This window comes from Schistocerca cancellata, chromosome 2 (assembly GCF_023864275.1).
Source record: "Schistocerca cancellata isolate TAMUIC-IGC-003103 chromosome 2, iqSchCanc2.1, whole genome shotgun sequence".
NCBI lineage: Eukaryota > Metazoa > Arthropoda > Insecta > Orthoptera > Acrididae > Schistocerca > Schistocerca cancellata.
Window position 1 is genome coordinate 972,337,958 of NC_064627.1, and position 25,098 is coordinate 972,363,055.

Below are 25,098 nucleotides of genomic sequence, written 5' to 3' on the forward strand. Positions count from 1 at the left end.
CCCAGATATTTTACAGAAGTAACTGCTACCAGTGTTTGTTCCGCTATCATATAATCATACAATAAAGGATCCTTATTTCTATGTATATAGACTTGATGTGTGCCCTTTGACAAATGGTGCTCACATTGAATATTTATAAGGTTCTTGGTAAAACTGTTTGAGTTGCTCTTTCATTTGACATATCTTTTATAGCTGTAAGTTTGGTGTTATAAATATTACAAAGCGTTAAAACCCCGATATTCATTTATAAACACCCTGTATTACATTCTAAGACAAAAATAAGACGCGCAGCACGAAGCAATTATCCGAAGGGGGCGGAAATCGGTAGATGATTACAATTTCAGAAACATTGGATGATTTATTCAAGAGAAAGAGCTTCGCAAATCGAGCAAGTCAAATACACGTTAGCCGGCCGGTGTGGCCAAGCGGTTGAAGGCGCTACAGTCTGGAACCGCGTGACCGCTACGGTCGCAGGTTCGAATCCTGCCTCGCGCATGGATGTGTGTGATGTCCTTAGGTTAGTTAGGTTTAAGTAGTTCTAAGTTCTAGGGGACTGATGACCTTAGAAGTTAAGTCCCATAGTGCTCAGAGCCATTTGAACCATTTGAAATACACGTTAGTCCGACTCTGGCCCTTATGCAAGCAGTTATTCCGCCTGGCACTTATTGATAGGGTTGTTGGATGTCCTGAGAAATCCCATGCCAAATTCTGTCCACCTGGCGCATCAGATCGCCAAAATTGCGAGCTGGTTGGACGGCCCTGCCCATAATGTTCTGAACTTTCTCAACTGGCGACACATCTGGCAACCTAGCTGGCCAACGTAGGGTTTGGCAGGTATGAAGAGAAGCACAGATTTTCTTGACGTATGCGGAAGTGCATTGTCTTCTTGCAATGTACGCCCAGGATGGTTTGCCATGAAGGGCATGGTAGGGTATAGTCGACGTACCGCTGTTCCGTAAGGGGGCCACGGATGGCAACCAAAGGGGTCCTACTACGAAATGAAATGAAATGGCGCCGCTGGTTGTCGGCCGTATAGCAGGCCACAGGTTTTTATCCTACAACTGCCCAGGGCGTCTCTAGACACCTCTTCGCTGATTATCGGGACCCACCTCGAAGTGAGACTCGTCATTCATCTACATATACATCTACGTGATTACTCTGCTATTCACAATAAAGTGCCCAGCAGAGGGTTCAATGAACCACCCTCAAGCTCTATCTCTACCGTTCCACTCTCGAATGGCACGCGGGAAAAACGAGCACTTAAATTTTTCCATGCGGGCCCTGATTTCTCTTATTGTTATCGTGATGATCATTTCTCCCTATGTAGGTGGGTGCCAACAGAATGTTTTCGCAATCGGAGGAGAAAACTGGTGACTGAAATTTCATGAGAAGATCCCGTCGCAACGAAAAACGCCCTTGTTTTAATGATTGCCACTCCATTTCACGTATCATATCTGTGACACTGTCTCCCCCTATTTCGCGATAATACAAAACGAGCTGCCCTTCTTTGTACTTTTTCGATGCCATCCGTCATTCCCACCCGATGCGGATCCCACACCGCACAGCAGTACTCCAGGATAGGGCGTGTCTCTTTGGTAGACCTGTTGCACCTTCTAAGTGTTCTGCCAACGAATCGCAGTCTTTGGTTTGCTCTACCCACAATATTATCTATGTGATCGTTCCAATTTAGGTTATTTGTAATTGTAATCCCTAAGTATTTGCCCGCATCTCGTGGTCGTGCGGTAGCGTTCTCGCTTCCAACGCCCGGGTTCCCGGGTTCGATTCCCGGCGGGGTCAGGGATTTTCTCTGCCTCGTGATGGCTGGGTGTTGTGTGCTGTCCTTAGGTTAGTTAGGTTTAAGTAGTTCTAAGTTCTAGGGGACTGATGACCATAGATGTTAAGTCCCATAGTGCTCAGAGCCATTTGAACCATTTGAACCTAAGTAATTAGTTGAATTTACAGCCTTCAGATTTGTGTGACTTATCGCGTAATCGAAATGTAGCTGATTTGTTTTAGTACACATGTGAATGACTTCACACTTTTCTTTATTCAGGGTAAGTTGCCACTTATCGCACCATACCGATGATGATGATGAGTCCCATACTCCTTTACAGAGCGTAGGGGAGCGACGCGGGAGACCCGCGCCGCCAAACTAGGCAAGGTCCTAGTGGAGGTGGTTTGCCATTGCCTTCCTCCGACCGTAATGAGGATGAATGATGATGATGAAGACGACATGACAACACCCAGTCATCTCGAGGCAGGAAAAATCCCTGACCCTGCCGGCCTTATCTAAATCATTTTGCAATTCGTTTCGGTCGTCTGATGACTTTACAGAACAGTAAATGACACCATCATCTGCAAACAATCTAAGACGGCTACTGAGATTTTATCCTAAGTCGTTAATATAGATCAGGAACAATAGAGGTCCTATAACACTTCCTTGCGGAACGCCGGATATTACTTCTGATTTACTCGATCACTTTCCGTCTATTACTACGAATTGCGACCTTTCTGACAGGAAATCACGAATCCAGTCGCACAATTGAGGCGATACTCCGTAGGCACGCAGTTTGATTATAAGACGCTTGTGAGGAACGGTGTCGAAAGCCTTCTGGAAATCTAAAAATATGGAATCAATTTGACATCCCATGTCGATAGCACTTATTACTTCATGAATATAAAGAGCTAGTTGTGTTTCACAAGAACGATATTTTCTGAATCCGTGCTGACTATGTGTCAATAAATCTTTTTCTTCGAGGTACTTCATAATGTTCGAATACAGTGTATGTTCCAAAACCCTCTTGCAAATCGACGTTAATGATATAGGCCTGTAATTCAGCGGATTACTCCTACTTCCCTTTTTGGGTATTGGTGTGACTTGAGCAATTGTCCAGTGCTTAGGTACGGATCTTTCTGTGAGCGATCGGTTGTATATAGATGCTAAATATGGTGGTATTTGGCTTTGAGCACTATGGGACTTAACATCTGAGGTCATCAGTCCCCTAGAACTTAGAACTACTTAAACCTAACTAACCTAAGGATATCACACACATCCATGGCCGAGGCAGGATTCGAACCTGCGACCGTAGGGGTCGCGCGGTTCCAGACTGAAGCGCCTAGAACCGCTCGGCCACACCGGCCGGCGTGGAGGTATTTCATCAGCATACTCTGAGAGGAACCTGATTAGTATACAACTTCGGCCGGAGGCCTTGCCTTTATTAAGTGATTTAAGCTGCTTTGCTACACCTAGGATATCTACCTCTATGTTTCTCATCTTGGCAGTTGTTCTTGATTGGAATTCAGGAATATTTATTTCGTCTTCTTAGGTGAAGAAGTTTCGGAAAACCGTGTTTAATAACTCTGCTTTAGTGGCACTGTCATCAGTGACTTCACCGTTGTTATCGCGCAGTGAAGGTATTGATTGCGTCATGCCACTGGTGTGCTTTATGTATGACCAGAATCTCTTTGGGTTTTCTACCAGATTTCGAGACAGAATTTCGTTGTGGAAATTATTAAAACCATCTCGCATTGAAATACGCGCTATGTTTCGAACTTCTGTAAAACTTTGCTAATCTTGGGGATTTTGCGTTCTTTTAAATTTGGCATGCTTTTTTCGTTGCTTCTGCAACAGCTATCTGACCCGTTTTGTGTACCATGGGGGATCAGTACCGTCAGTTATTAATTTGTGTGGTATATATCTCTCAATTTCTGTCGATACTATCTCTTTGAAAACGTTCCACAACTTTTCTACACTTACGTGATCAGATCGGAAGGAGTGAAAACTGTCTCTTAAAAAGGTGTTAAGAGTATTTTTATCAGCTTTTCTAAATAGATATACTTTGCGTTTCATTTGATGGTTGTAGGTGTTACGATTTCCAGCCTAGCAGCAATTGAAGACAGTTCTACTCCAGTGAATGGGAATCCAGGCCGAAGACGTGTCCGGAGACACCGCGGACATCAGTGGGATACCAAAGTGGCTGTCGTCCACCATACGGCCCAACAATCGGGAGTGATGGTCTGGGCTCCCATTTCATTTCATGGCAGGACTTCTTTGGTTGTCATCCGCGACACTCTTACCGCACAGCAGTCCGTCAACAATATTCTGCGATCCGTTATGTTCCCCTTCATGGCAAGCCATCCTGGGCTTACATTTCAGCAAGGTAATGCCCGCCTGCACACGGCAAGAGTTTCTCCAGCTTGTCTTCATGCTTGCGATACCCTACTTTGGCCAGCACGGTCGCCGGGTTTCTCTCCAGTTGAGATCGTCTAGAGTATTACGAGCAGGGTCTTCCAACCATCCCGGGAATTTAACGATCTCACGCGCCAACTGGACCAAATTTGCATGGTATCCCTCACGAGGCCATCCAGCAACTCTTATCAGTCAATGCCAAGCCGAATAACTGCTTGCGTGGGGCTAGAGGCGGACCAGCTTGCTCTGTTTATGAAGCGCTTTCTTTTGAATAAATCATCCAATCTTTCTGAAATTGTAGTCACTTGTTTGTCTGTACATGTACATCACATCTACCGATTTCAGTCGCATTTGAATGTTTCCTTCGTGGTGCGTCAGTTTTTTCAAATGGTTCGAATGGCTCTGAGCACTATCGGTCTTAACATCTGAGGTCATCAGTCCCCTACAACTTAGAACTACTTAAACCTAACGAAGGACATCACACACATCCATGCCCGAAGCAGGATTCGCACCTGCGACCGTAGCGGTCGCGCGGTTCCAGACTGAAGCGCCTAGAACCGCTCGGTCACAACGGCCGGCGTCAGTTTCTTTCCGTCGTAGAATGTGTTCGCTCTTGGAATTTGAACACTAAAACACATCGTGATCCACAAAACTTCTGTTGTAGCGTTTGCCACGGGGAAGGAGGGGGGGGGGGGGTTGGCTGAGCACCTCTGTGACATGTTCGCGCTAGCTAAACGAACCCGTGACGAAAGACGCTTCTCTTCTTTGAACCTTAGAGAACCTGGTAAGACTCAGACAGCGGTCGAATGGTGGTTCCGTAAGATATCTCCTTCGTTCGTGGACTGTACTTTATTTGGTTTCTTCCACTGAATCTTAGTCTGGCGTCTGGCTTACCTTGCCTTTAGTTTCATGTGGTCGTTCCACTTCAGCTCCCAGATATTTAATAGATGTGACTGTTTTCAGTGATTGTTCGACATTCGTCTAATCATACAATAATGGTTCCTTCAGCCTATTTACGTTGTATTTTTTTTGTTAGCTATCGACTGCCGATCCTTGCGCCAATCCTTTGCAGACATTCCTTCATTTCGCTACCGTTTTCTAGCGTTGCGACTCCTCTATACAGAGCGTCCCTGGGAGAATGGTGTACTGTTTCTCCTGGGTGGAACTTGGGTTTAAAAAATGTAAACTAAATATTACGATAAATAAATTTTATAAATAATCGACAAGTACGCCAAAGAAGAAGAGATAGAACTACAATGGACATGTTATTCCGAGGACTCTTGCGCTTCTATGCATGAACTATCTTTACTTTGTCATTCGCTTATCTTATTTGCTTGGATTCGGGCCTAAGAGGACGTTCTTGTGTAAAGCTCATCTTGCTGTACCAGCTGGTAATGTAAGTTGTACTTAAAGCCCGAAAAATATAATGGTTTTTTGTCAAAAGAATTTTGTGTATGTGGTCAATCTATTGTTAGTCTGATAAGTAGACTGCCTTAAGTAGATATGAGCCTTAACAAAGAATTTTCATTGTTAGGCGCCATCATAGAAAAATCTTTAACATTTTCTCTTTTAGCTCATCTACGAGACGTGCCGTCGGTTAGGACAATTAACTTTATTTCAGATCCCAGGAGACCGGAGGCAGCTACTAACAATTTAACAATTTTACTTACAGATTTTCTTTATATAACGAGATAACATCCCAGGCAGAAAAGGTCTGGTCACGGGATTCCAGTTCCATTATAGGATTTCATTTTTAGATGCTACTCTTGTTATCTTATATTGGGGAATCGAGACGAAACCACGACATTAAGTTACGTACTACAGTAGTGTACATCGAACAGACTTGGCAAATATTCTCTGGTGCAATAAGCACACGACTTCTCACGAGCCTAGTGTTGGATAAATAGGAAAAGGACAATTAATTATAGACGATTACGTAACTACACTGAGAACTGAGCTAGTTTACTGAGTGCTTATGCACGTCGGGCTAAAGTAAACAGCATATTACACTGTTAATAATATTCCTACATTAGTTATTTCTCTTTTATGCTGAACCATTGCATTAATATGTATTTCTTTTTTGTATAAGTCACGGCTCATATTTTATTTTATTACATTACACTAATAGTCACAAAACAAATAATAAAAAGTTTTTATTTTATTAGATTACAATGGCCAGTATTCGTGCATATGACAGGAACGATTATTCGAATTAAAAAAGTCTAGTAAATATGGGCTCTGAAACGCATACCTTACGAGCTATGAGCACTTTTACGTCTTCGACACTCTGAAACAAATGTCTCTTACTGCTCTTTTTCTTTCCATACTTTGGTAGGAGGTAATGTGAACAAAACGAGAAAAAAATTTGGTAAATACGTGCTCTAAAATGCACTTGTTTAGTAAAAGAGATGTGTTCCAGAGTAGCAGAGGTGGACAAGTGCTCATAGCTCTTAGGGATGCACTTTATAGCAGACGTTAAACTGACTTTTTTTCTTGTTTTGGTCCAAACTATCACGTCTCGAAACATGGAAAGCAAAGAGTTTGCAGTAGGAAAGATTCGCCTCACAGTACTGAAGATGAAAAATTGCATACAGCTTTTATGTATGCTACAGCACTATCTGCAAACAGTCTCGTGGAGCTTTCGACATTACGCCAGAGGCTTTGTAAACAGTAGCGGTAATATATAACTCTCCCTTGGGCAATACCGGAAGTAAGTTTTGCTTCTCAATATTTATCTCCGTTAACAACTGTATGTTGTATTCTATTCACTAGTAACTCTTTAATTCAATCAGAAAGCTCTTCTGATATTGTATAAGCTCGTATTTCCCTAATTAGCTGACGTGTGGGACTGCCCAATGCCATGCGACAGCCAAGGAACGCAGCGTCAACCTGAGCGTCAGTATTTAGCGGACTAACAGAGCGAGTCGAGTTTCACACTGTCGTCGTTTGCGGAATCAGTGTTGATCCTTACACAGGAGATTTTTGGTTTCCACAAAAGTCATAATACGCTACAAGAAAAAATAGCATACGCATTACGTGTGAGCGTATGTGACAGCAAGGAGAGAGCGTTAAAACTTGTTACCGCCATACTTTCCCATCGGATCAAAGTGGGTGAACTGCCAGTATTACCATCCGTATCTGGCGATTGGATCAGCGTCAAGTGCGTTCCATATCCTCCATGAGACACTGCAGAATCAGTTGCGGTTTAACTCAGGACGTCTGCGCGTCCGGACTAAGGCGCTGCAGTCATAGACTGTGCGGCTGGTCCCGGCGGAGGTTTGAGTCCTCCCTCGGGCATGCGTGTGCGTGTGTGTGTTTGTCCTTAGGATAATTTAGGTTAAGTAGTGTGTAAGCTTAGGGACTGATGACCTTGGCATTTAATTCCCATAAGATTTCACACACACACACACACATACATTCACATATCTGCGCGTCGTATACTGATCGGGTACTCTTCTTCGCCTTTCCTCCCATTATCGGCGATATTCCGGAAGTGGAAATTCATTCCACCACAAGGATTATACTTGGCTCCCTCTTGGTGAAGTACATGTCATAGTAATAGGCTTTGGCAGCAGACAGCCGAATGTTGGCGAAGTGCTGATGTCATAATTCTATGCAGTAAGTCAGCAGGCGTTAGTAGAAGTTAACAACTAAAGAGGGTGGTACTGGTAATGGTGACAATAATAATATTATTGATAGACTGATTTCAGAGACGTCAGAAAAGTTTCACTTGTTCTAGCTGAGATTCACAGTCATCAAAAACTTTTTGAAGGACATCATCTTTACGCCAGTGACTGTTATAAGTTTTTATTACACACTATTGCAATTTCGGCCTTAGGCCATTATCAACTGCTGATATTACGGCTGTGAGTACCGGGCGTGAGTCGTGCTTCGGTAGCTCAGTTGGTAGAGCAAGGTCCCGAGTTCGAGTCTCGGTTGGGCACACAGTTTTAATCTGCCAGGAAGTTTCATATCAGCGCACACTCCGCTGCAGAGTGAAAATCTCATTCTGGAAACATCCCCCAGGCTGTGGCTAAGCCATGCCTCCGCAATATCCTTTCTTTCAGGAGTGCTAGTTCTGCAAGGTTCGCAGGAGAGCTTCTGTAAAGTTTGGAAGGTAGGAGACGAGGTACTGGCAGAAGTAAAGCTGTGAGTACCGGGCGTGAGTCGTGCTTCGGTAGCTCAGTTGGTAGAGCACTTGCCCGCGAAAGGCAAAGGTCCCGAGTTCGAGTCTCGGTCGGGCACACAGTTTTAATCTGCCAGGAAGTTTCATATCAGCGCACACTCCGCTGCAGAGTGAAAATCTCATTCTGGAAACATCTCCCAGGCTGTGGCTAAGCCATGTCTCCGCAATATCCTTTCTTTCTGGAGTGCTAGTTCTGCAAGGTTCGCAGGAGAGTTTCTGTAAAGTTTGGAAGGTAGGAGACGAGGTACTGGCAGAAGTAAAGCTGTGAGTACCGGGCGTGAGTCGTGCTTCGGTAGCTCAGTTGGTAGAGCACTTGCCCGCGAAGGGCAAAGGTCCCGAGTTCGAGTCTCGGTCGGGCACACAGTTTTAATCTGCCAGGAAGTTTCAATGAATACACTTGTTGTAACTGGGATTCACAGTCAGCACTTGATAATGGCCCAAGGTCGAAATTGCAGTAGTGTGTAATAAAAACATGTAACAGTCACTGGCGTAAAGATGATGTCCTTCAAACGGTTTTTCATGACTGTGAGTCCCAGCTACAAAATGTGCATTCATTGTTTGCCTAGCCAGGCATACGGGATGTTACTGATCTTTCAACGGACGAAGACATGGTAATGTCGTAATATCAGCACTTGATAATGGCCTAAGGCCGAAATTGAAGTAGTGTGTAATAAAAAGTTATCACAGTCACTGGCGTAAAGAAAATGTCCTTCAAAAAGACAAGTTTCAGTTTTCTTTTTCTCGTTGAGACAAGTGCTTTGATAGTAAAGGCATTTGTTGTAGTACCTTGTAAGGAAGCAGAAGAACTTGCGAGTCCAACTCTTTCAAATACACGTAGTTGAAATCGCCCTCAGTGTACATCATGTCCACTTGTTTTGTTGCACTTGAAAGTAAGTGGAAAGGCATCCGCCTCGTGCGAAATTTGTTAAACTGCTTGGCCCAGTCACCCTTGAAATAAATGGCGTTGATTAACACCATCAGGGTTCGGTCATCCAGGTAACCTGAAAAGAGTTTCGAAACGTACATCATAAATTATATTCATATAAAAATGCTAATGTTAACTATTATGAGATTAAGGTCACTTAATTTCCTCTGAGCCACCGGAAACACATTAGAAAAGATATAGGAAAATGATCCAAATTTGGCTACACTGTCAGTTTGTTAACTTGATAACTATGATATTGTATTATTCAAGAAAACAACCACCGCGGAAAACTTGCACCGATATTTTGTTGTACACATCAGATAAAATAACTTGTTTACTCTTATTAGATATGACACATAAGCGTAAAGACGGTGTGCATTATATATGATCAGATCTCTTCGAACATTGCGCAATTTGCTATTGCAGTAACTAACATTATTATTGTCATTCCATAAGAATTGTGCTAATTATTTGGCGTTGTCATTACTCAATAATTATAAATCTTATGAAATTTCCATAGCAGCACTCTCAACGAACAATATCACAGGAACTCTTTAGCACATTCATTTTCGAGGAAGGTCTTCCGACATTATGTACGTTAATAATCTTCCTCTAGGTCAGTGGTCGTCAACCCGAAACAAGTGTTCGTGTGGTCCGCGGATCTCAGCCGTATTTTATAATAAAATGAATCGAGACACAAAAAGTTGAATAAAAAAAAGTCAGCTATTGTTAGGAACTTCTTAAGAATGTAGTTTTACTGCTCAGTAACAAATAAAAATGCTTACAGAGATAGTAATATATCAAGATGTCACGGTTGGTGGATTCGGCCATGAGCAATGTAAACTTAGCCGCTTACCTCAGTGGCAGAGGTACTAAACATTTGTGATCACATCACGTACACTATGTGACCAAAAGTATCCGGACACTCCCAAAAACATACCTTTTTCATATTAGGTGCACCTACTGCCAGTTACTTCATATCAGCGACCTCGTGAGAGAGCAGAATGGGATGCTGTGCAGAACTCACTAACTTCGAACGTGGTCAGGTGATTGGGTGTTACTTGTGTAATACGTCTGTACGCTAGATTTCCTCACTCCTAAACATCTCTAGGTCCACTGTTTCCGATGTGATAGTGAAATAGAAACGTGAAGGGACACGTGCAGCACAAAAGCGTACAGGCCGACCTCGTCTGTTGACTGACTGAGACCGCCGACAGTTGAAGAAGGTCGTAATGTGTAATAGGCAGACATCTATCCAGACCATCACACAGGAATTCCAAACTGCATCAGGATCTACTGCAACTATGACATTTAGGCGGGAGGTGAGAAAACTTGGATGAGCGGCTGCTCGTAAGCCACACATCACGCTGCTAAATGCAAAATGACCCCTCGCTTGGTGTAAGGAGCGTAAACACTGTACAACTGAACAGTGGAAAAACGTTGTGTGGAGTGACGAATCACGGTCCACAATGTGGCGATCCGATGGCAGAGTGTGGGTAAGGCGAATGCCCGGTGAACGCCATCTGCCAGCGTGTGTAGTGCCAACAGTAAAATCCGGAGGCGGTGGTGTTATAGTGTGGTCGTCTTTTTCATGGAGGGGGCTTGCATCCCTTGTTATTTTGCATGGCACTATCACAGCACAGGCCTACATTGATGTTTTAAGCACCTTCTTGCTTCCCACTATTGAGGAGCAATTCGGGGATGGCGAGTGCATCTTTCAACACGATCGAGCACTTGTTTATAATGGACGCCCTGTGGCGGATAGGTTACACGACAATAACATACCTGTAATGGACTGGCCTGCACAGAGTCCTGACCTGAACCCTACAGAACACCTTCGGGATGTTTTGGAACGCCGACTTCGTGCCAGGCCTCACCGACCGATATCGATAACTCTTCTCAGTGGAGCTTTAAGTGAAGAATGGGCTTCCATTCCCCAAGAAACCTTCCAGGACCTGATTAAACGTATGCCTGCGAGAGTGGAAGCTGTCGTCAAGGCGGTGGGTGGGCCGACACCATATTGAATTCCAGCATTAACCATGGATGGCGCCATGAACTTGTAAATCATTTTCAGCCAGGTGTCCGGATACTTTTGATCACATAGTGTATTACATAACGCAATGAATAAGGAATACAGTTGTGCAGCACAAAGTGGTGTTAAGGAGGAAAAAGCATTATTTTCTTCTCCAAATTCTGCAATATCTTTCTTGCGACTACCACTGAGCCCAAGTAGCATGATATAGGCTACATAAGCAGCTCCGCAATACCAGGGATGGATCGCATGCTCGGTTCGGCTGAGTGGGACGATAGCCACGGGGCTACTGAGCAAGTAACGCTTTCAGAAGGTTCAAGCCAGCCAATGGGAGAGCAGAGACCAGTCACGTGGGGTACCCAGGGAGGACGGCGAGACAGTGGCTGCAGCAGAGGATCGCTCTCTTGTCCACCAGTGCTCCTATCCTACGGTCGCGTCCTCGAGCTACTCCCATTGAGGGCGAAATGCTCTCCGCCACTACGCGTGGTTCCCTCGGCGGCCGTAGCACACGAGAGACCAAATGTACCCCGTAGAATAGGAGGAGGAGAATAAATCTCCATTCTTTGGCGACTCTCTTTTTGATTCCACGTGCTAAAGTGAACAGCATCAGTCCTGGATGCCCACTTACGCTCCTTAACCCACCCTGACACCTAACACTGTTACTGTTATTACTCACTTAATCATTCGCTCACACTGGCAACGCAACAAGACTTCGTCAGGGAATTACAATGTCACAACTTTGGGGTCGCTGAGGATGACAGCAATCTGAAACAGACAACAGTCGTCACGAAGTGTTGCGAGAGGTGTCGACTTTTAACGATCAGTACTTGGGAGACGGCGGCTAGTCTACTTGGGGCTCATAACATACTAATTTATACAGGTGAAACGTCCCCTTAGAAAAATTGGTGAATGATTGTACTGGTAAACCCCTTACGTTATTTGATTTTCAAACAGCTGAGCAAAACCGAACGTACTCCGACATTTCTCTCTTCACTTATTCTGATCATCACTAAACTGACACACAATATTTTTAGCGCAACGCAATCTGACTTTCAATAATCCCTACAAAAGAATGGCCCTGACTAACAATAACCTATACCTTTCATAAATCACTTACCTCACAAAAATCTTCGCTACTCGAACTACTGCAATACAGCGAGCGCCACTACTGCCAGCTAAATAAAAGATTCAAACTACGGAAGGCACTAACTACTGATAGGCATAGTTAGCAAATGAAAGATTTTGATAAAGAACAAACAATGTATTTACCTTAATAGTGTTCAAAAGTCATAAAATATACAAATTTCTGTCTCTGATGGACACACGTCCAGATCATCCGCTCTCAAAACTCCGCCATCTCTCTCCCCACATCCACCACTGCTGGCGGCTCACCTCCAACTGCACAACGCTACACGCTGTTCACATCCAACTGCCCAACACTACAATAGCAAATATTGCAACAATGCCGACCAGCCTCAGACTGGACACAGCAGTGTCAGTGATTTTCATATAGAGCGCTACATGACATTACCAACATAAAAACCTAAACAGCCTACTTACACAGATTACCAACTAATAATAAGATCGGTACAATTGCGGCCCCTGGTGCCACTCCACTATGTCAGTATTGGCTCCAGAGCAGAAAAATCTAACGACCACTGCTCTAGGTCCTTAAAAGGACCATCCATTTAAGAACGTTCTGTGGGAACGAAAACAGTCTGGAAGTCACTTAAATAGCAGTTATATCTACAGCCGCCATCTTATTAAGGATATTTGAAGAAACGCATTAAGAGAAGAAGAACAAGAATATACGAGTGGCACTCAAAAGTGGCTTACGGCTTTTGGCAGTGGAAGGTAAACTGATCGTAAATTATTCTTTTTTAGTTACGCAGCATTCTTCTACTTTGCTTTTCCAAACAACCCTGGAATGATGACAAAAATCAGACACGATTTTCTTCTGTACTGTCCTGTATATTTTTCTACTCTTAGGGCAGTTAGTTATTGTTTGCCAACTATGGATTCCCGATACCGAAAATTTATTAAGATACTTGTGGAATGGAAGAAAAGAATATTGTATAATAAACTTCCAACACTTCGAGGTTCTGTTTAGTTATTTTAAAAATGATAATTGCATAGCTGATTGACCAAACCAGCTATGAATTTTACAACATTAAGGGGGATCGATAGGATGACGGTAGAAAAACTCGATTTTTTTTTAAATATGGAATTAGAATGTATATACATTGAAGAATTGTTCCCCAAAATATGCGCGAACTCCAGAAAGTAACGATTCTGTCAGCGTTTGAAGCCGAGCGTGGATAACACAAAACGCCATTGCCACAATTCGTTATCGATGCCACCACCCCTACTTATACCGATTTCAGTAAACACGATTTGCTGGAGAGCTGTTTGGGCGGTTTTACTCAAAATGTGACGAAAGTTTCAATAGTCTCATTTGGACATACGCTCCAAAAAGAACATCCAGCCGATGCGAAATTGTCAACATTGCTTCATATCTGGCCATATGTCTATTCAGGGCAGGCCATATTGCATTAATGCATGTGGTAAATGCCCTTAAAATCGGAATCGGCGATGAAATGCGCCTATGCGTTCAGCAACGAAAAGAGCTTTGAACGAAAATGCGGGCTTATCAGCTCAAAGTAGCAGAAAGCGGCCATTCGCTAGCTGGGCGATAGTTATTATGGACGATGATAGCCCGTATGTTTCAAGCTTTGTCCCTTTTTTTATATGATAAATACTTGTCAAACTTAAAACGCTTTTTTCTCAAAACCATGTTTTTGGCATGGTTGTCGTCAGCCACGCTACAATTTTCATCCGATTTTAATGATTTTTGGTCTCCCTTGAAGCAAATCGAATTCTTCTCAGTTCGTCGTAGCCGATTTTTTATGTTGATATTTAGCATTTTTTTCGGCCAAAAAAAGAGGGGTCCAAAAATTGCCATTTTTTTAAATATCTATAATTTCGCCAATTTTTTTTTCAAATCCCTACGATGAACTAAAATTACATCTATAAGGATTACGGTGATATGTTAATTTCGTGTTTCAGATAACCACAACCGAAGTTACTGCGACAACCATCGATTTACCTCCTTTCACAGCTGCCTCAGGAAAATCCCAATTACACAGTGAAAATATTAATATTTTTAACAAGAAACCAATAAAAACTTCATTGAATGCCTTATTGTCTACTACATTCCAGTACTGAGCAATTTTTTCCAGAATTTGAGCAATATTTTCGTCCATCACGTTGTCGTTCCCCCTGAATCAAAACCCTGTCATGCTTGGAAGGTCATTCATTACTGCAAAGGTATCAAGCATGTGAACATCTGTTAAAACTAATTCGAACACACCAATAATCTGACTTGTAAATTATAGACTGCAACAGCTTTCTGAATGGAAGGTAGCCTGACACCAATAATTAGTACCGTGTGCCAGGACTGGGTTCGATTCCCAGCCCGGCACAGAGTTATAACCTGTCAAGAAGTTTCATAGCAGCGCACACTCCGCTGCAGAGTGAAAAATTCATTCTGGACGCCTTCAATAAATTGTAATTTGTATACAATTGCTGTTCATTCCGAACTTTATGGAAGATTCATGTAAAAAAATGGCTCTGAGCACTATGGGACTTAACTTCTACGGTCATCAGTCCCCTAGAACTTAGAACTACTTTAACCTAACTAATCTAAGGACATCACACACATCCATGCCCGAGGCAGGATTCGATCCTGCGACCGCAGCGGTCGTGCGGTTCCAGACTGTAGCACCTTTAACCGCTTGGCCACCCCGGCCGGCGAAGATTCATGTAGACAACCAACAAACGACGAATTAATTAGAACATGCGCCTTATCAGTGAATGAGACTATTGCTGTTTGTGATCCCCCCGAGTTTGTCAGTGATGTCGTGAAACAGCGCACTTCGTTAAAAGATGGGGCGTTGAAAGAGTGATTTCCTGGATTGTGCGACTTGGTATCACCCTAATTTATACGTTAGTGAAGTGTGCGGGCTCACATAGGGCACATTTTCGTTGATACGGCCATGAAGAACCGGTTCTTGGAATTTTAGAAGTATATTGCGGTAGAATATTAAGACATATTTAATCGAGTGCCTGCCAGTTTTTGAGCAATTGCATTACATCCTCTCCCAACATAAATCACCCTAAATATAAATTATCAAACAATGGAAAATCTAGGATGGAATGTAACAATACGAGAGAAGGAAAGTTGCTACTCACCATATAGCGGAGATGCTGAGCCGCGATAGACACAATAAAAAGATTCACACAAACATAGCTTTCGGCCACTGAGGTCTTTGTCAGCAGTAGACACACATACACACACGCACACACACACTCACCCAAGCGCAACTTGCGCACACATCTGCAGTCTCAGACAGCTGAAACTATACTGTCAGCTCTCTGAGACTGCAGATGTATGTGCAAGTTGCGCTTGCATGAGTGTGTGTGTGTGCGTGTGTGTATGTGTGTCTACTGCTGACAAAGGCCTGAATGGCCGAAAGCTATGTTTGTGTGAATCTTTCTATTGTGTCTATCGCGGCTCAACATCTCCGCTATATGGTGAGTAATAACTTTCCTTCTCTCGTATTGTAAATATAAATTATTTACGTTTCATGTATAAAGAATAAATCTGACTACATTTCTCCTGCCTTCTATTCCCATCACAACAAATAGCATATGTCAGATTACTGCAGGCCACTGATGGCAGATTGCAACTGAAGAAGTCTATTAGCAAAAAGTTTGTTGTTCAAATCAAATTGTTCAAATGGTTCTGAGCACTATGGGACTCAACTGCTGAGGTCATTAGTCCCCTAGAACTTAGAACTAGTTAAACCTAACTAACCTAAGGACATCACAAACATCCATGCCCGAGGCAGGATTCGAACCTGCGACCGTAGCGGTCTTGCGGTTCCAGGCTGCAGCGCCTTTAACCGCACGGCCACTTCGGCCGGCGAAAAAAAAAAGTTTGTTGTATGGCCCACTTTCCTTATATTAACTTCGTGAATACAAGTGTGGAGCCGCACGGAATTAGCCGAGCGGTCCGAGGCGCTGCCGTCATTGACTGTGCGGCTGATCTGGGTGGAGGTTCGAGTCCTCCCTCGGGCATGGGCGTGTGTGTTTGTCCTTAGGATAATTTAGGTTAAGTAGTGTGTAAGCTTAGGAACTGATGACCTTAGCAGTTAAGTCCCATAAGATTTCACACACATTCACACAAGTGTGGACCTCAGACATGTGAGGGAAGTGTTGTGGACAAAAGGTAGTTAATTAATTTTTCTCTTTTATTAAGTACAGAGTAGCATCTAAGACAACTTCGTACTGAAATCCAGATTTTTATACCTTTTTTGTGACACATAATCATGCATATCAAGGATGGCCACAGTCAAAATGAAGAAGCAGCAAAGTTATGTTGAAAATATACGCCACGAAGCAACATTAATGCTCACTGAGGGCAACAGATGGTGGCAATATTCCACCTATATCTGATACATAACGGGATCACATTTGACATCCTGAGTGAACGGAAGAGAATCTAATATAAACATTTTAAAAAATACCTCTCTTTGATATCCACATATGGCCAGCTGAACGTTCATCGACCTCCGATAATTCATAGACAATTTTTTTTGTATATGATATCCACATATGTCCAGCTGAACCTTCAGCGACCTCCGATAATTCACAATTTTTTTTATATCTTTTCTGTTTTGTGCACTTGGATTTAATTAAGTATCTTATGAAACGCATAGCAGTGTAATATTGTTAGAGTGTTACAAAACATAATCATAACGTAAATAATGAAATTTGATGTCATTTTCTGGCAAGGAGTAATAAGCTTCTCTGCTGTTTGTACAACAAAAATCCTGAGACAGATTAACAATCTATTGCGCATCACAGGAATCTGAAGCGCCCTGTAATTCATTCTTACCTTTTGGAATCATATCCTTTATCTTTTGGTGTGTCGCTTCTTCCACCCAGCCGTTTATTATTTTTCTGGCCTCGTCTTCATTTGAAAATTCCACTTCTTCCAAACCAGCCATGAAATTGATTGAGGACTGATTGAACTCATCTTTAATATTGAAACCTGGTTTCAGATACACCTTGTTGGCTATGTCAAGTGTTACGTAGCTAGAATCCTAGGAGAACAATAAATCACAAATTGTGAGTTATCATTACGTATAAATCAGTATAATGTTTCGTTGGAACATTAAGAAAAACACTTCTTTCTGAAGTATGAAATCTGGTTTACATTAGACACAAACTTTGTTATACACAAAGCAGTTTTGTTTGTGGTTCACATTCTGTCTTAACAACATAAAGGACCTTTTCCATATCTTCATTATTAGTTACAACAATTAAATAACATACTGTTCTGTGATTCTGTTTCACAGTCCCAAACGAAATTAAATACAAGGAACATAAAAGTTCAGATTACACGGTGTGTCCAGTTCCGTTAGGACTGCTTGTGCGAAATTACAGACTGCATTGCTGTCTCATGGTGAGATGCTGCGTTAGAATCCTTGAAGTTTCAGAATCAGACATGTAGAAGGTCAAGTGTAAGCAGCCGTCCTGGTTGCGAACGTAGCAGTATCTGTGTGACACTCGTCTGAAAATGATGGTGGAACAGCGAGGCAACTTCAAGTTTTTTGAGTCCACCGTTTGTGGGCTAGAATCCGTCGAATTTGACGCGAATATCGAGGTGCAGGTCCCTGGTTGCTCTTCCACGACAATGTCCCAGCTCACAAAGTGAAGGTTGTGCACGAGGCCAGCAGATGGATCACAAGCTTAGATCACGTCCCGTATTCGTCGAATTTTACCCAAGCCGATTTCTGACGGTTCCCTAAATTGAAGTTGGAAATGAAAGGACACCGTCAAGACGCAATTAAAGAGAAGCAATTCAACAAAAGGACTACAGGGACTGTTTCAAAACACTTTTAAAACGATTTTAGCCGTGTGATGATTCAGAGGGAGACTGTTTCGAATAAATACAGTGATTTTGTGAAAATAATCCAGGACTTCTATTTTTCATAGCCACAGTCTTAACGGAAATGGTGCGCACTGGGTATTAATAGCGTTTTAAGCTGTGTGATTTATGATTTCAGTGATAGATACTAGTTACTAAATATGCTCCGAACTTAAGAATTATTTATAAGATTAAAAGAATAAACGCACATGGGAAAAGTGTAAACGAAAATTCCAAGCGTTGTTGACTTTTGTACAACTCAAGTCGTACATTTTATCAGTTAGTAACCAAAGCGAGGTGAGCTCTTTACAATATCAACAGGGAATAATCGGCGTTATTTCAGTTCTGTTGTCCATAACATTACGAACTTTTAAAATAATTTACAGTGGTTTGCAAAAGATGACGATTCCCCTTAAACGAAACAATGCCTCAAAAAAACTGAGATAAACATGTAATGAAAAGTGTAGACTTATTATCTGCCTAACTGTAACGGGTGATGCTGAGGGATTTGATTAGGAAATGTGACACTTAAAGTAGTAAAGGAGTTTTGCTATTTGGGGAGCAAAATAACTGACGATGGTCGAAGTAGAGAGGATATAAAATGTAGACTGGCAATGGCTAGGAAAGCGTTTCTGAAGAAGAGAAATTTGTTAACATCGAGTATAGATTTAAGTGTGAGGAAGTCGTTTCTGAAAGTATTTGTATAGAGTGTAGCCATGTATGGAAGTGAAACATGGACGATAAATAGTTTGGACAAGAAGAAAATAGAAGCTTTCGAAATGTGATGCTACAGAAGAATGCTCAAGATTAGATGGGTAGACCACATATCTAATGAGGAGGTATTGAATAGAATTTGGGAGGAGTTTGTGGCACAACTTGACTAGAAGAAGGGATCGGTTGGCAGGACATGTTCTGAGGCATCAAGGGATCACCAATTTAGTACTGGAGGGCAGCGTGGAGGGTAAAAATCGTAGAGGGAGAGCAAGAGATGATTACACTAAGCAGATTCAGAAGGATGTAGGTTGCAGTAGGTACTGGGAAATAAAGAAGCTTGCACAGGATAGAGTAGCATGGAGAGATGCATCAAACTAGTCTCTGGAACGAAGACCACAACAACAACACCAAAGCGAGGTAAGCTCTTTACAATATTAACAGCGAATAAGCGGCGTTATTTCAGTCCTGTTGTCCATAACAATGTGTGTGTTGGGGCTTACGGTGTTGTCCATAACATTACCATATTTTAAAATATTTTACAGTGGTTTGCAAAAGAAGACAATTCCCCTTCAACGAAACAATCCCTCACAAAACCTGAGATAAACATGTCATAAAAAGTGTAGACTTATTATCTGCCTAACTGTAATGTACAAGATAAACACCAAAACCATTACCTAATGCAATGAGAAGTCACTTCAATTCAGTGAGGCTAAGGGACAAAATAGCTTTAGAAATCGCTGTAGCGCAATGTTCTGTTTTCAAGTCGTGATCAAAATTTTAGAACAATCAATGTTCATGAACTACCGTTTCATGGCAAACATATTTTTAGATAGCTTTACACCCAGTTCACATGATGAGCCATAACGTTACGACAACCTGCTTAATAACGTGTTGCTCCTCCTCTGAAACGAAACACAGCAGCGATTCTTTTTGAAATTGGTCCGAGTAGTCTCTGGTAGATTTCCGGTACGTGGTACAGATATGTACGCCCAGGTCACGTAATTTGCGTAAATTAAGGGCCGGTGTGCTCGAACCTGCCACTCGGTAGCGTCGCAGATGTGTTCCATAGGGATCAGGTAAGTGATTTTGAGACTATAATCTATGACTTTTAATTTTCATAACCACAGTCCTAACAGGAATGGTACACACTGTGTGAATTTGGTGGCCACGACATCAACGCGAGGTCTGTATCATGCTCTTCAAACAACAGTAGCACGATTCTGGCCTTGTGACACAGACAGTTATCCTGCTGGAATATGCCATCGCCTTCGGGGGAAGCCATCAAGCCTGAAAGGATGCAAGTGGTACGCTAGACGTACACGTGGTCGTAGCTGTTATGAGACCTTCTATTACTGACACATTTCTGATGAAAGACCAGGTGAATGTCCTCCACAGCGTAATATGGCTCCCACCGGCCGCATCCGTGGTAGTGTGTATGTTTCGAGCATCCTTTCGGCTGGGTGACGGAGTACCCAGACAGGACAATCGACCAAGTTGTAACGCAGCAAACTATTAGGAGTTGTCATCTGGCATTGAAAGTGTAGCTTGCCGCGAAGCCGGGAGAAGAACAGATTTTGGTTGTCACGGTGACACACCTGACACTGGCTACTAGGCCGAGCGAGGCGTCTACTTGTCTTAGGCTGCTTGTAATAAGTTACACATGCTCTCTATGAATCTGAATAAGTACTATTAAGTATTACTTGATCCTTGTCATACTTAGTATACCAAATTCTATGGATAACACAACCACACCGCTAAAATTTCAAATTAATAACTTCAATACTTTCGCAGGTATAAATTTTACCTACACTCATAAATAAATTAAGGATAATGCTGATACATGGTGAAACAACGCTCTGGTGGGCCGTTTGCTGTTTTAAATCACCTCGGGGTAGACCATGCGCTGCACGGTGGTGCTCGCAGCAGTCCACATACGCAGAGGTGTGTTGGTGCATTTGAGTACAGTGCAGCGAGTAAGTGCGCAGACGTTTTCAGACGTGCTAATAGTGACTGTGTGTTGAAAATGGCTCAAAGAACACATATTGAGGACGTTATGAGTGGTAGAATACTAGGGCGACTGGAGGCTGCTCAAACACAGCAGGTTGCATCTTGGGCCCTCTGTGTGCCACAAAGTGTGATCTCAAGATTATGACAACGATTCCAGCAGATAAGAAACGTCTCCAGGCGCTACAGTACGGGTCGTCCACAGTGTACAACACCACAAGAAGACTGATATCTCACCATCAGTGCCCGCAGACGGCCACGGAGTACTGCACGTAGCCTTCCTCGGTACCTTACCGCAGCCACTGGAACAGTTGTCTCCAGACACACAGTCTACAGACGAATGAACAGACATAGTTTATTCGCCCGGAGACCTGCAAGGTGCATTCCACAGACCCCTGGTCACAGGAGAGCCCGTAAAGCCTGGTGTCAAGAACTCAGTAAATGGTCATTGGAACAGTGGTCCCAGGTTATGTTCACGGACGAGTTCAGGTATAGTCTGAACAGTGATTGTCGTCGGGTTTTCATCTGGCCTGATCCAGGAACCAGATAGCAACCCCTTAATGTCCTGTATGGAGGTTTGATGGTGTGGGGTGGGATTATGATTGGTGCACGTACACCCCCGCATGTCTTTGACAGAGGAACTGTAACAGGTGAGGTGTACCGGGACGTAATTTTGCACCAGTATTTCCGCCTTTTCAAGGGTGCAGTGGGTCCCACCTTCTTCCTGATGAATGATGACGCACGGCCCCACCGAGCTGCCATCGTGTAGGAGTACCTTGAAACAGAAGATATCAGGCGAATGGAGTGGCCTGCCTGTTCTCCAGACCTAAACCCCATCGAGCACGTCTGGGATGCTCTCGTCTGACGTATCGCTGCACGTCTTCAAACCCCTACGACATTTCAGGAGCTCCGACAGGCACTGGTACAAGAATGGGAGGCTATACCCAGTAGCTGCTCGACCACCTGATCCAGAGTATGCCAATCCCTTGCGCGGCCTGTGTACGTATGCATGGTGATCATATCCCATATTGATGTCGGGGTATATGCGCAGGAAACAGTGGCGGTTTGTAGTACATGTGTTTCGGGACGGTTTTCTCAACTTACCACCAATACCGTGGACTTACAGATCTGTGTCGTGTTTGTTCCCTATGTGCCTGTGCTATTAGCGCCAGTTTTGTGTAGTGCCACGTTGTGTGGCACCACATTCTGCAATTATCCTTAATTTATGAGCACGAGTGTAAAACACATAATAACTGTACTGGCATTTTGAAATGGAGTTAGGGGCTGTAATGTGTTCATCTATAGCGTCAATTGAAACTACAATCAAGAGCGCGGGTACATAAAACTAATAATTTTCTGGAATTTTGTTAAGTTTCATTACCATAGATTTCTGAAGTAATTAAAAGTACTTTGGACAATTATTATTTCATCGTGTTTTGGTTGTGTGAGGTGACTTAACCTTATGATCATCAATTGCAGATCAATACAACAAGCATAAATCAATGATATAATAATGAAGAGTTTATTTATTCTTCATGTCACCCCAACAAAACATTATCATCAAATATAAAACTATCAACAGAAAACTATATAAAAATAAAATGTTAAGCCTTATAGGGGTTGTGTGAGTGTTTTAGAGAGACAGATGGTGAATGGAGGACCGTAAAGTGGGAAAGTGATATTGCATTAAAACTATGTAAATATATGCTTCAGAAAGTTTTTGAGCAATAGGGGAATTTGTGACGTATTACCGAGTGAGCATTATTTTGTAAAAGGCAGACAGAAGCGGTGTCGAGTCTCAAATTCATTAGCAATTTATTTTGTAGACAGGGATCGTATTTTGTTTTCATTAACTTTTATTTAGTTTCGGAATTACTGATTTCTAGTTTAAATTTATTGCGGTGATCTATCTGGCTGTCATTAGAAATACCGCGAGTATAGAAGTGCTCCAGACGATCTGATTGGCTGCTTTAACATACTAGCCAATAGGAATTCAGCATTTCCCGCGCCTTCGAGTAGGGCTTTGTGCTGAAGCTCTATGAGTCAAGATAATCGCTCGGGAGCCGTCTTCTGTTAAACACCTATGTTAAACCGCGCTGACCAAATTTGCACCAAAATGAAGAAATTTGTGCGCTTGATCGTTTCTCGTGTCGTTGACGAAAAGCGACTGCAGTAGTGAGTATTTTGTGAAAGTTAGGGCCTTGAGAGTGGGTTATTTCAGGAGATATTCGCATGTGAACATTTCATGTCGTACATAAACTCCGCGTGGCGTGTTTCGTGCAGATTACGAGACATTATGGCGAGAATGTCTGTACAAGAAGCCTGCTGAAGGACTGAATGTTTTAACTCGCAAGAAGTCGTGGGTCAGTGACTGATTAAGAAGTTTAAAATATTAGGTCGGACTAAATGTATTCTGGCTGCTTTTGGGTGTGAACTTGTTAAATTGATGTCGGGATGTTAAATATGGACTTGATTGCCATTTTCCTTGCTTTAAAGACGATAAACCAACTAAAAGAAAATTTTTGACCTTTTTTCATACGGTTTGTGCAAGAATCCCGAGCGCTCGGTAGTTTAACTAACTTTCAACGACTACCCATGGACTGCTGTTACGTGGCCTTTGCGTGGTAGGTATTTAGTCGAATTTCCGTCAATGCTGCTTTTGTCGGCTAAACCAGTATCTACGATTGCAGAGTGAAGGGACAGACAACCTGAAGCCTATCCAGGCAGGCGGACAGATTGTTTAATGGATAGTAAGAGACCAACATGCCCTGCCGCAAAGTGCAACAAGAAATGTGAGTCATCCGATCAGGCGACACGTATCTATTGATTCACAGCCCAATCTCGACAATCCCCTGCCCCCTGCATCGAATCACCTTCACCATAATTCACTACTATTCCACTCTTGTACAGAGGGCGGAAAAAACTAACACCTATATCTATCCGTGCGAGCTCTAACTTCCGTTATTTTATTATGAAGATTGCTTCTTTCTATGTAGGTCGGCGTCAACAAAATATTTTCGCATTCGGAGGAGAATGTTGGTGATTGAAATTTCGTGAGAAGATTCCGCCACAACGAAGAACGCCTTTGTTTTAATGGTTCCATCCCAAATCCTGTTATCATTTCAGTGACACCCTCTCCACTATTTCGCGATTTGTTCACAGGCATTATTTAGTAAACAAAATGTAGATCATTTACTGGTAACACCGTAGTTCCGAAGTTTAAACTCATTTATCTGTGACGCAATCCGGTAGGTTTTTGTTGTACTGTTCTTTACAATAAAACAGCGGAGATCACTGCGATTTAACAAAAATCACCATTTATACGTCAATGTTTAAGTTTTCTAGACTTCGTCACGATGGCGAGAAATTCAGAATTAGAGAAGAGAAACAGAGAGATTACACATCACCAACCCAATTGTCGGTAGCCCAAGAGAAATCTTTAAAAGAGGGAAAATAAAGGAGTACGGGTTAACAGAAAACACTTGACCAGCCTTCGTCTTATTGATGATACTAAATTGTTCGCCTCCACTGCAGATAAACAAGTAAAATAATGTATAATATAAATTTTGAAATCGTGTAGGAGAATCAGTGACTATAAGACTAAAATAAAGTATGACCAACAATTGACAATGGAAACAGCACAAATTAACAATGTAGTCGTAGAATCAGGTGATGAGTTTTTGTACTCAGGGCAGTTGCAAACAATGACAAGATGGACAACAAAAGAAGTAAACAGAAAAGTGGAAATGGCCTAAAGTGTTTATGATAACTAAACAGGGTTCCATAACGAAGATACCAGTGTTTCTGAAATGAGAAGTACATTATCAGTGAAGAACTTCTTGAATTACCGCCAAGAGCTGCTGATAAAATTTCTTTACTGAACAACCAGTTTCGGTCCACATACGACCGTCAGTTTCATAAAACCATCTGCAAGACACTAGGCGATAAAATCAATGGCGTCAAATAATAAGATCCATAAATTCGACACTTTTGCCAAATAAACACATCAAAGAAAGGTTTGAAAGTTGTAGTAGTGATCAACATAAGTATCATT

The 25,098-nt window shown here is 42.5% G+C and overlaps 1 protein-coding gene across 2 annotated transcripts in view; it reads right to left on the reverse strand.

Annotated features, from left to right (window-relative positions):
* LOC126162940 (leukocyte elastase inhibitor-like) overlaps window positions 1-25,098 on the reverse strand; it is a 210,621-nt gene that overhangs the window by 78,067 nt on the left and 107,456 nt on the right. For both annotated transcript variants that reach the window (XM_049919772.1, XM_049919771.1), the window contains exons 4-5: window positions 17,292-17,499; window positions 9,162-9,376 (exon numbers count right to left, since the gene is read on the reverse strand). In XM_049919772.1, coding sequence (XP_049775729.1) covers window positions 9,162-9,376; window positions 17,292-17,499 — 423 coding nt within the window. The remainder of the gene's footprint in view (window positions 1-9,161; window positions 9,377-17,291; window positions 17,500-25,098) is intronic.